The 16,588-nt window shown below is 34.2% G+C and overlaps 1 protein-coding gene across 11 annotated transcripts in view; it reads left to right on the top strand.

The window, feature by feature from the left end:
- LRRC7 (leucine rich repeat containing 7) overlaps nucleotides 1–16,588 on the top strand; it is a 570,280-nt gene that overhangs the window by 267,995 nt on the left and 285,697 nt on the right. For 10 of the 11 annotated variants that reach the window (XM_007978322.3, XM_007978330.3, XM_007978324.3 and 7 more), the window contains 2 exons: nucleotides 6,512–6,590; nucleotides 16,302–16,391. In XM_007978322.3, the coding sequence (XP_007976513.1) occupies nucleotides 6,512–6,590; nucleotides 16,302–16,391 (169 nt within the window). Of the gene's footprint in view, nucleotides 1–4,413; nucleotides 4,454–6,511; nucleotides 6,591–16,301; nucleotides 16,392–16,588 lie in introns of all 11 variants that reach the window. The other variant, XM_073007215.1, reaches the window with a different exon arrangement.

Below are 16,588 nucleotides of genomic sequence, written 5' to 3'. Positions count from 1 at the left end.
TAGCAATGAGGGAGGCTTTGTGGGCGTGGGACCCTCCCATCCAGGTGTGGGATATAATCTCCTGGTGTGCCGTTTGCTAAGACCCTTGGTAAAGCACAGAATTAGGGTGGAAGTTACCCGATTTTCCAGGTGTTCTGTGTCTCAGTTTCCCTTGGCTAGGTAAAGTGATTCCCTTCCCCCTTCCGCTTCCCAGGTGAGGCAATGGCTCACCCTGCTTCAGCTCTCGCTGGTCGGGCTGTAGCAGCTGACCAGCACCAATTGTCTGGCACTCCCCAATGAGATGAACCCGGTACCTCAGTTGAAAATGCAGAAATCGCCCGTCCTATGTGTCACTCACACTGGGAGCTGGAGGCTGGAGCTGCTCCTATTCAGCCATCTTGCTCTGGGACCATCGATTTAGTTTTTGTCCCTACTGTTATTATATTTTATTCTTTTTCTCCTTTCGGTCTGTCAATGCTTGCTGAATATATTTAGGTTATCTGATATTGGGTGCATATATATTTTTATTATATCCTCTTGCTGAATTGACACTTTTATCATTATATAATTACTCTCTTTGTCACTTGTGACAGATTTTTGACTTAAAGCCTATTTTGTCTGAAATAAGTACAGCTACTCTTGCTCTTTTTTGGTTTATATTTGCATGAAATATTATTTCTATCCTTTTATTTCAGCCCACATAAGTCCCTAAAGTTTGTTTCAAGCACGTGTAGTTGGGTCATTTTTTTTTTATCTATTCAGCAACTCTATGTCTTTTCATTGGATAACTTAGCCTATTTACATTTAAAATAATTATTGATAAGTAAGGACTTATTATTGCCATTTTGTTGATTTTTTCTGATTGTTTTATAGTTTCTTTGTTCCTTCTTTTTGCTCTCTTCCTTTGTGATTTAATTTTATACAGTGTATGTTTTAAATTATTTCTTTTTATCTTCTGTGTATCTACTATAGGTCTTTGTGGTTTCCATGCGGCTGTATTATAACATAGGCTGTTACAACATCTTATAGTTATAACACTATTTTAAGCTGATAGTAACTTAACTTTGATCACTTACAAAAAAATCCACACACTTACCCCCACGCACTCACACACATTTTAATTATTTGATGTTATAGTTATTTATTATTATTATTACACTTTAATTTCTGGGGTATACGTGCAGAACATGCAGGTTTTTACATAGGTATACAGGTGCCATGGTGGTTTGCTGCACCCATCAGCCCGTCATTTACATTAGGTGTTTCTCCTAATGCTATCCCTTCCCTATCCCCCCAGCAGGCTCCAGTGTGTGATGTTCCCCTCCATGTGTCCATGTGTTCTCACTGTTCAACTCCTACTTATGAGTGAGAACATGCAGTGTTTGGTTTTCTGTTCTTGTGTTAGTTTGCTGAGACTGATGGTTTCCAGCTTCATCCATGTCCCTGCAAAGAACATAAACTCATCCTTTTTTATGAATGCATAGTATTCCGTGGTGTATATGTGCCACATTTTCTTTATTCAGTCTATCATTGATGGAAATTTGGGTTGGTTCCAAGACTTTGCTATTGTGAACAGTGCTGCAATAAACATACATGTGCATGTGTCTTTATATTAGAATGATTTATAATCCTTTGGGTATATACCCAGTAATGGGATTGCTGGGTCAAATGGTATTTATAGTTCTAGATCCTTAAGGAATTGCCACACTGTCTTCCACAATGGTTGAACTAATTTACACTCCCACCAACAGTGTAAAAGCATTCCTATTTCTCCTCCCCAGCATTTGTTGTTTCCTGACTTTTTAGTGATCACCATTCTAACTGGCATGAGACAGTATCTCATTGTGGTTTTGATTTGCATTTCTCTAGTGACCAGTGATGATGAGCATTTGTTTGTAAATTTGTTGGCTGCATAAATGTATTGCTTTAAATAAGTTTTATGTACTTTCTCTTCTTATTCTGGGTTTTCTGTAATCCATATTTTATTTCTTTTGATGGTGTCCCATAAATCCCATAAGCTTTCTTCATTCCTTTTCATTCTGTCTTCATTTTTCTACTCTAACTGAATAATCTTAAATGAGCTGTCTCCGATCTATATTCGTTTTTCCTGCTTGATCAAATCTGCTGTGGAATTCTATATTGCATTTTCCATTTCATTTATTATATTCTTCAGCTCCAGAATTTCTGGGATTTTTTAGTGATTTCTGTCTCTTCATTTAACTTCTTGTTTTGTTCATTATTTTCTTCATTTTATTGATTTGTCCATCTGTGCCCTCTAGTTGCTTACTCAGCTTCCTTAAAATATTAATTTTGATGTTTTTGTCAGGCAATTAATGGAGCTTCATTTCTTTCAGTTTGGTTACTAGAAAATTGTGTTCCCATGGTGGCTCATGCCTGTAATCTCAACACTTTGGGAGGTTGAGACGATTGAATCACTTGAGGTCAGGAGTTCAAGATCAGCCTGGCCAACATGGTGAAACCCCATCCTTACTAAAAATACAAAAAAATAGCCGGGTGTGGTGGCAGGCATCTGTAATCCCGGCTACTCAGGAGGTTGAGGCAGGAGAATACTCGAACCTAGGAGGTGGAGGCTGCAGTGAGCTGAGATTGTTCCAGTGCACTACAGCCTGGGTAAGAGAGTGAGACTCTGTCAAAAAAAAAAAAAATGTGTTATTTTAGTGGTGTCATATTCCCTTGTTTTGTTTTGTTTGTATTCCTGGAAGTCTTGTATTGTTGTCTTTGCATTTGAAGAAGCTGTCACCTCCTTCAGTCTTTACTGACTTGCTTTAGGAGAGAAACACCTTCACCAGTCAGCCAGATCAGGGATTCTGAGTCTCTCTCAGACTTTTGCTATGGATGTGCCTGCTCCACCTATTTGGTTTCCTCTTGGGCAGAATTTCTTAAGATTGTTTGCCCTTTCTCAGTCCCACAAAGCCAGGCTGTGTGCTGGGAGTCTCTCACTTGTTTTTTTAGGCAATGCTCTGAAATGCTCAAGTTTATGTTCCTTCTCCCACTCCCACAAAGTCAAGGTGGCTGGATGTGTATCCTGGCCAGACAACTGCAAGTGCTCACACTGACTATCTGTCAGGCACATGAAAGGAGCTAGCTACAGTTATAGAGGGAAGGCTGAAAAACACAATCTGTTGGGAGGACCTATGGGTCAGTTATGGTGGTCCACAGGTGAGGCATACCGAACAGGTCATGGGCAGACTTTCTGGTGGAGAATAATAGAATATACAGCTGTTTGTTTAGTTTTGAACCTTGGTTGCTGAGAGTCCCTACCTCTCCTCCCAGCTCCTAACCTCTCCTAGCCACTCAGCCTTGTTGATGCCCTCAGTATTCTAAGTGGGGCAAGAAAGAAGTAGGCCTCTAGGACAATGTCCCGCACAGTTGAGGAATCCTCACTCATTACATTTTTACTTTCCCCTGTGGGGACAATTGTGAGTTGAAGGAGTTTCTCCTGGCATTGAGCTGTGCCACCTTGAGGGAGGGGCAAAATGGGTAAAATGAAACTATTCTCCTTACTCTCTTCAATGAGTCTAATCTCATAAGCTTTGCTCCAATGATATGGTGGAATTTCTCCGCTGGACTTCCAAACTCCCACAAAAATATTCTTATCTGCAGGTGGTTGCCAAAATCAGTAAACTGTGCGATGTTAGAAAACTCCTATTCTGCCATCTTGCTTATATCACTTTGAAAATATCTTTATTCCACACTCAGTTTCATAGTTTTGGAATATTAGTTTGGTGGTGTATAGGATTTTAGTTGAAAATCATTTTCCTTCAGAAGTTGGATATATTTCTGTATAATTTTGTCATTCCAAATATTTTTGAGAAGTCAAATGTCATCTAGATCTTGATCCTTTGTGTGAAACCTGATTTTTCTCTCCCCTCTTAATCCTCAATACTCCTTGAATGAGTGAGCTTTTCCAATCTGAAATAAACTCGTTCATTGTTTGAAATTACTGAAATATTCTTGAATTGTTCCTTTAGTGTTTTCTGTCCTTTGTGTTCTCAGTTTACTCTTCCTAGAACTTCATTACTCGGATACTAAAATGTCTCAACTATTAAAAATTCATCTTTACTGTCTTTTTGCCTAATATTACCACATTTTCTAGAAGACTTCTTCACATTTATCTTTTGATTCTTCTATAGATTTTCTTTCAATCATTCTTCTGAGTTAGAACATCAATTTAAGAAAAATGTCATGAAGTCTTTTTCATCCCACTTTTTATGTCTGTAACCTTGGCACCATGTCTGACACTTTTAAGTCCTCAAAGAACAGCAGTTTTAAAAGTGTGTGTGTGTGAAAAAAAAAGTGTGTGTGTGTGTACACACACATCCACACACATTAATAATGTATATATTCACAGTATATATATTATATTATATTCTTTCAGCACACTAATTCTTTTTCCTGTGTTCTCTAAGGTAGATAAATTTTACACATTTATACCTGAAGCCAGATCATTTTGGTATGTTTTTGGTTCTTTTTTTGACTTACATTCTCCAATTCTTTTTTATTTGTAATAATTATAGATAACATTATTACAGCACTTTGTGCCAATTGCTTTTCTGTATAATCTCTTTTAATCTTCACTACAACTCTATGATAAAACCATTCATATAATCACTATTTTTCAGAGTAGGAAACTAAGGCATTGGGAGTTTAAAGGACTTGCCTAGGGCTACCCAGCCAGAAAGTATATAGCTAGGATTCCATCTTAAGCCAATAGACTCTGCTCTGAATTATTTTAAATTTAAACTGTAAACAATATAATACAAATTTTTAAACAAATAATATAGCACCATTTTCACCACAGTAGGCAATTCCATTTTCAGTAGAAGATAAAGAGACATCATCTTTTTCTTAAAATCATATTTTAATTTACTTCTGCTTCCATGTCCTGGTTTACACATAATTTAAGGATATACCATTTTAAGGCAGGGACCTGTGGAGATAAGGCATCATGCATACCAGCATGCAATGAGCCCAGATTGGAGAGTGAACAGAAAAAGCTAAACAGAGAAAAGGAGAAATTTATACTCCTGTTTGTTGAAGACATTTAAAGTAAAGACTTTTAAGGGAAAATGCTAAGAATGATTCACAACTTATATTATTGACCTAGCTGCCCTTTTTTTAGTGACTATTTCATGCAAGAAGTTCTAGGTGTTATGGACTTCCAAAAACAAGAGAAACAGGCTTTTTCATTAAATTCATACATAATGGAGCTCCCAAACTTTTGGAGGCTCTTATTAAGAAGTCAGAATAGTTCAGTAATAATTTTAGGACCACATGATTTCATGAAATTTTAAATGGAGAGAAATGGGGTGAGAAACATCACAAATCCCCTACTTTGTACCCCTTTGTACCCCTATTTGGCAGTGGATAAGTGACCTGTTCTGGATTTGACTACCCTCCTGCTGCTTCAAGGGCTTTCAAGTCCTGCAGATATGGTAGTCTAGATGAATGGAATCTAGAAAGGTGGAATCTTTTGTTTCTTGAGCATCCATCGTCAAAAAGTTCAATTATATCCTGCCAGAAACTGTTCCTTATCCTTCCATCAGATATGAAGTACTGGGAAAGGTCAGATCTTTTTGAAAATTTTTACATCCTTAATAATAGTTTCAAACATTGAGAGAAAGTAGTACTGCAGGCATATCATATCATAACAGCTTCATATAGCTTCTTCCCTGGTAACTTTTGCAGGGCCTACTACATTGATCCATTTCTGTCAATTGATTGCAATGTCCCCCACATCTTTTATTCCTCTAACCCTCACATTTATGGATTAGGTTTGCGGCTTTTACATTTTCAGTTTCATAGAAAAATCTGTGTTTTTCTGTCACACAGCCAGTAGCACAGCTGTGACAGCAGATGAGCAAATCTCCAAGGGCAATCAGCCAGGCTGGCTACCTCAGAGACTCCAGGGAGGACCCAAGGAAAGCTACTTGTCTCTTCACACTTTCAGGCAGATGCAGAGCTACACTCTGTATGCACCAAAAAAAGAATTGTATAAAATTTAGTAGAGTCCAATATTAGTTGGGAATGTCTATCAGTTTTGGGTGTGTTCTTAAGTATTTTTCACATGTATATGTTCAAACTTCCTAGCCTTATAAAATAATTATTGGAAGTGAAGATTTTATCTTCTGTTTTCTTTACATCTACTTGTTCTCCCTTCTCTCAGTAGTGGCACTATAACTTAATAACTTAAGCTATTTTTATTTCTTTAGGTTACTAAAGATCAAAGTTTTATTTTAGGCCAAATACACAATTGTCCTCAATCTTATAACCAATTTTAAACTTTTATTATAAAATATTATTTAACATTCAACTTTTATTAAAAATAATGTATATATGATTAATGGTATTGATATGTTATTAAGTTTTTATTTCTACTTAAATGGTTATTCTAAACGGTGTTTATACCATATACTGACTCATAGTTTAATAATTATCTAAATATTAGAATGATAGTTTAAAGAATATTTGTTGGAACATTTTCATGTACTTTGTTTTTTTCACATTTTAGGTGTACAAGAATTTCCAGAAAACATAAAGTGCTGTAAGTGTTTAACAATTATTGAAGCCAGTGTCAATCCCATTTCTAAGTGAGTATGAGTGATTAAATTTTATTTATTTTTATGTTTCCACTGTATAATAATGTACCAAGATAGATGAAATGCACATCATAATTTAAACTGAAATGTAACATTGACGTAGCATTTAATAGAATAATGGGAAAAATTAATCAGAATAGTTTGACAAAAGATGATTAAAAACATTGCTGAGTAGCAAGGAAGACCCAACTGGCAAAAGATGGTATTACTTACTTGGAAGCAAACTTTATCACCATTTTCCACAGCTCTCAGGTAACACTCCATAGATAAGAGTTGAAACTAATAAAACGGTTATTAGTAATGGTCACGGTGGAAAACTAGCATAAAGGGCCTGGCAGAAGTTCAAGATAGTGCAAGAGTTTAAGGTAAGGATAAGTGCATAAAAATAACCTATCATGTAGTTCAAGGTAATTAAGTATGACCAGAAATAGAAAGTACTTGTATACCAGAGATTGCAGCAAGAGCAAAGAGATAACCCTAGGAGGACAGGAAAATGGAAGGCCTGGATGATAGAGATGCTGTGATCAGAAAATGGGTATTTGTAGTCCAAGATCTGTTAATTAAGAAATGCCGTAGAAAAATGATAACCAGAAAGTGACCATGTTGGTGAATTGAGCATATGGTGTAGTGACAGAAGTCTGTGGAATCAAGTAGGTCAGGAAGCAATAAAATAAATTGATTGGAGGAGTCATGAACCTGAATGTTAAAGTCACTTAATAATGGAAGTAGAAATAAAATCTAGAGAGGTTACTGACAGTTGTAATATTTAGAAGAGGTTGAAACAAGTCAGTGGTATTGGGCTGCGAAAAATGAGCTTCAGAGTAAGACTGGCATTTTAATTATACAAAGCTGACAGTAGGATTTGAAAAAAAATCCTCAATATTTTGTCTGATGAAGTGTAGGAGACTGGGGGAAACTGAAGCCCATTGGAAAAATATTTAATGGATGGAGTGTTTTTAGAAGAAGACATAAATAAATTTGTCAAAGGGAAGTTGATGGGAAATTGTATACCAGTAGAGTTGAGGAGAGGGAATAGTGAAAGTGGTTCTCTATGGATGATGAAAAGAGGCTCTAGACAAGGTGAGGAGTGGAATAGAATGTAAAAGAATGAGATCAAAGTTTAGATGGAGATCTTTATAGTGAATGGCTTGTGAAATAATCTGAGGCCTTTATGTTAAAAATTACAGTTTTTCTTCCCGAAAAGTAGATAGGGAGGGAAAAAAAGAGAAAACAAAACCCTAAAAAGCTTTTCCCAAAACTCTTAGACCAAAAAAGCAATTTTTTCAACATCTCAATCAAATAGATGTTACTAATTTCTCCTACCAGGACTACAACCATGTCCCTGAATTGAGTCAAAACAATTCAGTATTGACAATAAATTGCTTTTTTCTTCCCTAATTATTTAATTCTAATAGCTCATCTTATTTAGGAATCATGGTAGGTCTTTGGGAGTGGAAGCCAGATAATAAATTACATCTCTGAGAAATTTCAAATCCATAGGTTTATTGGATATGTCTAATTCCCTTCATATGTTTAACTTTTTAAAAGATAAATAAATATGACCTATTTCAGCAAAATGCATAACACTATAAACATTAAACAGTTTTGGAATTCACAAAAATTATGAAAAGTCATTATAAATTGTTTATCAAATTTTAAAGTCAGGTTTTTAAATATGTTTTTTCTATACAATAAAATTCACTCTGGCCAGGCATGGTTGCTCACACCTGTGACCCCAACACTTTGGGAGGTCAAGGCAGGAGGATCACATAAGTTCAAAACTGGCCCTGGCAACATGGTGAAATCCTATCTCTACAAAATATACAAAAAGTTAGCCTGGTGTAGTGGTGGATGCCTGTAGTCCCAGCTACTTGAGAGACTAAGGTGGGAAAATCACTTTAGCCTGGGAGGACAAGACTGCAGCGAACCATGATCATGCCCCTGCACTCCAACCTGGGCATGAGAGTATGACCCTCTCACAAAAAAATAAAATTAATTATATTCAGGTGTATGGTTCAATGAATTTCAACAAATGTATATGGTCATGTGACCATCTCCATAGTCAAGATATAGACTATTGCATCATCTCAAAGAGTTCCCTTAGCCCAGTCATCCACTGATGATTACTATCCCCATTGCTTTGTCTTTTTCGAAATGAAAAATAAATGATATCATACTTTTGTGTCTAACTTCTTTTACTTAACATAATGATTTTGAAATTTATTTGTAATTTTTCAATAATCAGTACTTTATTCCTCTTTATTGCCAGGTAGCATTCCATTGTGTGGATATAACATTATTTATGTATCTATATTTCAGTTGATAGGCATTTGGGTTGGTTCCAGTTTTTGGCTATTATGAATAAAGCTGGTACAAACTATGCACAAGTGTTTATGTGAGCATATATTTTCATTTCTATTGGGTGAAGCCCTAGGAGTAGTTTTCTGAGTAGTATGGTATGTGTATGTTTAACCTGATAAGAAGCTTCCAAACTGCTTTCCCAAAGCTATTCAATTGTGCATTACATCATTTCAGTTGTTCAGAGTTCAGTTGTTCCTCATCTTTGCCAGAATCTGGTTCTATCAGTTTTTTATTTTTTTCCATTTTAACAAGTGTAGTAGAAATGGTATTTCATTATGGTTTTAATATATATTTCTAATGTCTAATTATCACCTTTGCATATATTTATTTATAATCTATATTGCTTCTTTGCTAAAGATTCAAATTTCTTGTTCATTTTTATTGGCTTGCCTTTTTATTGTTGAATTATAAGAATTATGTATATATTCTGGACCTTTAGAAGATATTTGGAAGTGAAGATTTGCTCTTATTCTATGGCTGCTCTCTTTATTTTCTAAGTAGTACCTTTCAAAGAGAGGGTTTTAAATTTGATGAATTTCTATTTAATAATTTTTTATGGTTTTGCTGTTCTTTTTTATCTAGGAGATCTTTGCTAAATTTATAGCCATAGTGATTTTCCCCTGTGCCTTCTTCTGAACCTCTTATAGTTTAGGCTTTACAGTTAGGTCTATGATCCATTTAAAGTTGATTTTGTATACACTGTTGTAAAACAATTAATCACATATATTTGAGTTTATTTCTGGATTTTCAATTTTTGTTAATCTATATGTTTGTCCTTATACCAATTCCCTACTGTCTTAATTACTGTAGCTTTATATAATAGTAAGTCATGAAATCAGAAAATATGAGTCCTTCAACTTTGTTCTTCATCAGAATCATTTGGGCTAGTATGCTCTTTGCTATTCTATGTGAATTTTATAATTAGCTTGCTAATTTATACAAAAATGTACAAGCATATTGGAATTTTGATAGGGATTGCATTAAATCTGTAGATCAATTTGGGTAGAACTTAACATCTCAGAAATGTTGAATATTCTCATCCCTGAGTATAGTTTAGCTCCATACTTATTTCAGTATTTAAAATTTTATCAATATTTTATAGATTTCAGCATACAAATTTTGTTCATTTTATTCCATGTGTTTTATGGTTTTTGTGCTATTGCGAATGATTTTTTATTATTCCAATTGTTTACTGCCAGCATGTACAAATACAATTGATTTTTAATATTTATCAGATCTTCTTCAATCTTACTAAACTCACTAATTCCATTAAATTGCATGTATAGATTTTTGTGAAATTTTCTATGTAGAATATCATGTTACCTGTGAATAAGACGGTCTCATTTTATCATTTTTTATCTACATGCCATTTATTTGTTTGTTTTTCTTACCTTTTGGTCTTGGCTAACACCTCCTTTACATGTTGAACATCAGAGGTGAAAGCAGGCATCATTATCTTGTTCCCAATCTTAGAGAGAAATCATTTAGAGTTTCACCATTATGTGTGACTGTTACTTGTTTTTTAAATATATGCCATTTATCAGATTGAGAAAATTTCCAGTAACCTGACATTCACTTCCTTTTGAGCCCTCACTAGCAGGGCCATCAAAGTTTAGATTTCTTCTAAACGTCTTTTTAAGAAAACGTATGCTCTCTCATGTTTTTTTAACGTTCTCCAGTCTGTGACCACTGAGTGCTTTCAAAGCCACTGCACATTTTTAGAAATCAGTTATAGCAGAACCCCAGTTCCAATCATCAAAAATCTTTATTAATTTTCTAATGCTCTGAAACAAATCGCCACAAATGTATCAGCTTAAAACAACACATATTATTTATTTCTCCATGTCTGTGGGTCAGGAATTTGAGAATGGCTTATCTGGGTCCCCTGCTTCAGAGTTTCACCAGGCTGCACTTTTTGCTGGCTATCAGCTGGCAACCACTCATGGGACCTGGAGACTGTGTGCAGTTCCCTGCCATATAATTCTCCCCCAAGGCAGTTTTGAGTATCTTAGCCAGATGGAGTTATATAATGTAATTTAGTTGTGGGAGAGACATTCCATCGTATTTGCCACATTCTATTGATCAGTAGCAAGTCACAGCTCCTACCAACACTCAAAGGAAGGAGATTATACAAGGGCATAAACATCAGGAGGCGAGGATCATGGCGGGGCATTTAGAATGTGTCTTCCACATAGCTGATATTATGTGCCCAACTGCTGAACTATATAGGTGTCTGGGTCTATTGTTATTCTATCTTTGTTATAGTTTTTTAATTGATATATATAGATGTACATTTTGGATGGGCACATGTGATCATTTGATACATTCATATAATCAAATCAGGGTAATTGGGATATCCATCATTTTAAATATTTATCTTTTCTTTACACTAGGAACATTCTAATTCTTTTCTGGCTATTTTGAAATGTAAAATTAATTAATGTTAACTAGAGTAACCCTACTGATCCATCAAACACCATATCTCATTTGTTCTATGTAACTGTGTATTTGTACATACCACTTTTAATTTAAGCAATTAATAAAAGGAAAACATTTACTTAGTAGAATGAATTATTTGCCAATTTATAAAACATATATATTCTTTGAATTTTTAAATAAATCTGTCACATGTGAAAAGCCACCAAGTTACTTTAGGATAGTAAAATCATTTCATTATTGAGAGCTCCTTACTTAATGTCAGATATTGGATTTCATTGAATACTTTAGAGGAAAGTAAAGGCAACTTAAGATTGTCATCTTCATCAAGTGTGTCCCGCTTGCTATGGAATACTTTCTTCCTTACAGTTCCTCATACATTTTTCTGGAAGTGATTATATTGACAAGTCAGGCCCTTGTCTCTATTAGAAGCTACAAAATGTACCATAAAATTAATGATAAAGTTGAATATCATTTTTGGCAGACTTACTGACTGTATATATATGATTTTTCAAATAACATCAAATCCATTTTTCATTGTATGTTATTTTCAAAGTACAATAATGGACAGTTTAAGAGATTTTAAAAATTCCTTATCCCCAAATAATTTATAATTTTTCCCAGGAACAGAAAATTTCAAATACTAGTGCAAAGTATAATTGTATAAACATTCAACTAAATCTGTAAACAGAATCATATGAGAAAAGTAAAGAAGACATTAATTTTGAATCTAAGTGCAGAGTAACGATTCAATAAATTTATGTTGAAGTGAATTGAAATAAAACATAGATGTCATTAAATAAGACATACTATGTAATCATATTCTTAACTCTACATTTTTAGGAAGAAAAGTTCAATAGAAAAATGTCAATACATCTTTTTTTTTATAACCAGGCTGATAAAAACTAGCTTACTTTGAATGCTGGTTTTTCATATAACCTATTTTTGGTGGTCCAATTTTGTCATTGGAATCTGCAAAATGTGGTCAATTCTTAACTCTCAATAAAATGTTCTATGTAATAAGCCAGATTCTTCTAGGGCATAAGCATTACCAAAAAAGAAGCAAAAAAGCAGTATATTTTTGATCAAAGAAGTAGTACAATATCGTTTATTACATACATATGGAGAATAGTAGACTGAGAGAACCTGGATAGTTTTGATACATAGGAAAAATATTTGTCCCTACAAATAGAAAATTTGTATTTTAAAAGCCATTTTTTACTGAGTAGTGACACTGTTAAAGTAAATTATTAGATTAATAGTTTTAACAGTCGTCTAATTTTACATGTATCTTACTGATCATCTTTTTGAAAAGTCATATGTAACTAGTTGTTTTGAATTACAAGACATCAAAGATAATACTTAAATTCCAATGGAAATGTATTTAACGTCTGTGTAAACAAATGTATTTAGCATCATAACAACTGTCATACTATCAGGACATGAGCTCTAATGCATTACAACAAAGTAAAACACAGAGAAAAGTAATGACCTACCATAGCCTTTCATTTCTATAAGATTAAGTTCAAACCTTTGAGTTGAGCATCCAAGGACTGTAAACCCTGCCCTCTCCTGATATTCTTAAATATTAACTCCCGATACTCTCATACATAAAGTATTTGCTCCAGAACTCATCTTCTCTTCATTATACATCTCAAGTGTCTTCTTACCTCTACATCATAAAAACCCTCATTTTTCACTTGCCTCCCTTCTTTTTCTTTTCTACTTTCATAAATCCTATGTCTCTTAAAAGCATATTTATGGCAAAATCCTCTATGAAATCATATCCACACAATTCAGCTCCAAAATACAAACTAGAAAAATGTATTTACAGCAAAAATAACCAATATCAGATTAATATAGAGTAAGTCTTCACTTAATGTCATTGATAGGTTGTTGGAAACTCCAACTTTAAGTTATAGGACATACCAGCAAGTCTTCAAATAACATTTTTTCCTTCAACATCATTTCATTATAATGCTGTAGAGAAGATAAAAAAATTGTTTTGTTATACATAGTTGCACTTAAACTTGCAGTTTCCAAGAACCTATCAATGACATTGAGGACTTATTACTAACAATGTGTAAAGAATTGTCATAAATCGGTATAAAAATATAAATGTGTTTGTTTTAGATTCCCTAGAAGCAGATGTTTAGAAAAGAATATAAGCAGTATATTCAGGAGATAAGCCCAGGAAATACTTGTTGAGGGTGTTTTTTCAAGCTGTTTACAGTATTTGGCCATTGGACTTTAACTTTCTGGGGAGCTCTGGGTAACAGTGTAAAACACATACCAGAGCTGTCAAACACAATGGGAGAGAGAGCAGAAGTATTTATATTCCTACTTGTCATTAGGTGAGTACTGTCTCTGAGAGGGACATTAATTCCATGGAACTTGGGCTACCAGGTGCATGAACAGACCAGGCTTTAGCAGCTGAAGAAAACCTTCAAACAGGAAGGAAAGGGGCAGGCAATCATGATTTGTTCCAGTGTACAACAAAATGATAAAGGCAGGGAGTTCTGGTTGGGGCACCAATAGAAAAATAGGTAAAATAAGTAAACATGTATTTCACAAAAAAAGGAAACAAATATTGCTAATAAACTTTTATTCCTAACTAATCAGCGAAGTGATTATTAATGCTATTTTATATTTACCAAATTGGCAAAAACGAAAAAAGCTAACAAAACCAAGGGTTAGGAAGGACGTGGAAAAATGTGGAACCATTTTGAATGAAATTTGGTTACATCTAGTAAATATAGACTTGCATTCGCTATGACCAATGATGTCACTTCTAAGGATATAACTTAAGTAATCTTTTGTAAATGTATACTATATGTTCAAAAATATTCACAGAAGCCAATATTTGTAATAGCAAAATGAAAAACTAGAAACAACTGTAGGCCAGGCACGGTGGCTCATGCCTGTAATCCCAGCACTTTGGGAGGCCGAGGCAGGTGGATCCCCTGAGGTCAGGAGTTCGAGACAAGTCTGGCCAACATGGCGAAACCCCATCTCAACTAAAAATACAAAAATAAGCTGTGCGTGGTGCAGGTGCCTGTAATCCCAGCTACTCGGGAGGCTGAGGCAGGAGAATCACTTGAACCTGGGAGGCGGAGGTGGCAGTGAGCCGAGTTTGCACCATCGCACTCTAGCCTGGGAGACAAGTGTGAAACTCTATTTCAAAAAAAAAAGAAGGAGAAGAAACAACTGTAATGTTCATTAGAAGGAAAACAGCAAATTGTATATTCATACAATGGAATACTATGCTATGATGGCCAATCAGTCACATCAAAATGGATGGATTTTTTAAATCTAATACTAATTTTTAAAGCCTTTGGAAAATGTTCACAGTATGATTTGATTTACATAATATTCAAAACCATGCAAAACTATGCAACATGTTTTGTTTTAGGGAATTAAATATTTGTGGTAAAGCTGTTTCAAAACAGAATAGTAAACATGATTCGGGAATTTGTGTGGTAAATAGGAAGATATAGACAGGGAGGGACACCCAGAGGGTTTCAAAAATACTGATTCTATTTCTTGATTCTATTGTGGGTACACATATATTCTTTTATACATATATGTATGTACACACATACATACCCAAATACAAACATTATATATTTATATATATATATCTATATATGTGTGTGTGTGTGTGTGCATATATATATATGTAAGTGTTTTATATATACATATAACAAAGTATTGGACATAGGAAGAGAAACCATGAATAAAACTCATATAATGTCCCAGGAGAAGGAGAAGCAGCAGGAAAACTGTTGTAGAAGCAAAGAAGGGGAGAACAAGCAGTAATGGCAACTGTTGCTAGGCAGTGTAGGATCCAAAATAAAATGAAGCTAATGGGATTGGAACTTAGGATGTCAGTGGAGGCCTTGGTGAGTGCATTTTCAGTAACAGAGTTGAGGTAGATGCCAGAAAACAATGGCTTGAGTAGTAATAAGAAGCAATGAGTGTAGGCAGGTTTTTAAATAATTTTAGCAGTAAATGCAAGGAGGAAGACAGGCTGTAATTTGAGGAGAAGGCAAATTTGAAGGCTATTTAAGAGTATTTTATAAAATAACAAAATCTGGACTAGACTATACATAAAAGTATTACAAATGTTTAAATAGAAATTTACTAATAAAAAAGTCAATATTCCTCTAAAAACAAGTCTCCTGAGAAATCCTTGAACTAAATCTTTTTACATTTAAAATAATAATTTAATCTAATTTCTAAAACTCATAAAGGTTATTTTCTTAATTTTTTGATGCAGTTTATAGCCTTTATGATTGTCTAATTACCTTTTCAATGTTCTTTGTCATTTTTAATAGATATTAATTAGACCAATTTGAATCATGATTTACATACATATTGAGCAGGCATTAAAGAAATCATTAGTCAAGGGGACAACATGCTCCTTCACTTTTCATACTGGGCAACTTTAGTCATCACTGTAACAAATTGTAGACAAATTTTGATGATTAAGTGAAATAGTAACTGGATACTCTTGCCTGACTATATATGTGCATATTCTGTTGCAAAAGGAACATTAGTTTTAAAATTACAAACAAGCCAAACAATTTGAGATTTCCATAGAAAATGTCCTGGCTGGTGTGCATAAGGTTAGGCCAGCAATAAGAGATGATGTTGCTAATTTTAGCAATGACATAAATCTTAATGTAGGAGAGTAGCATGGAAGTGGATAAATGCTATTTACTTTAATAACAGGCAAAATTTTCAAACTGTAACAACATGCTCAATAAATTCTTCATTACTGTAATACCAAAGGAGAGTTGAAAAATGTATTACATTTATATTTTTTCTCCTCAGAGATATATATTTTTGTTCTGTTTCTATAGCAACATCAATGCAATGACTAAAACTTTAACTCCTTTTTAGACTCCCTGATGGCTTCACACAGCTCCTAAACCTGACCCAGCTCTACCTGAATGACGCCTTTCTTGAATTTCTTCCAGCCAATTTTGGAAGGTAAGAATGAGAAATTTAAATTATGCAATTATATTTCACCTTAGGTAAGTGCTTTACTAGTGTCAGTTGATGAGACTTCAAAAGTGCCAGCTGTGATTAAAGATAGGCCTCATTATTATTCAATAAATGAAACTCTGTTAATTAATGAAACTTTTGCAAAAAATAAAGTAAAATTAGGCCTTTACATGACATTAATA

This window comes from Chlorocebus sabaeus, chromosome 20, assembly GCF_047675955.1.
Source record: "Chlorocebus sabaeus isolate Y175 chromosome 20, mChlSab1.0.hap1, whole genome shotgun sequence".
In the NCBI taxonomy this organism is placed as follows: Eukaryota; Metazoa; Chordata; class Mammalia; order Primates; family Cercopithecidae; genus Chlorocebus; species Chlorocebus sabaeus.
This window is presented reverse-complemented; position numbering and strand designations above follow the sequence as displayed.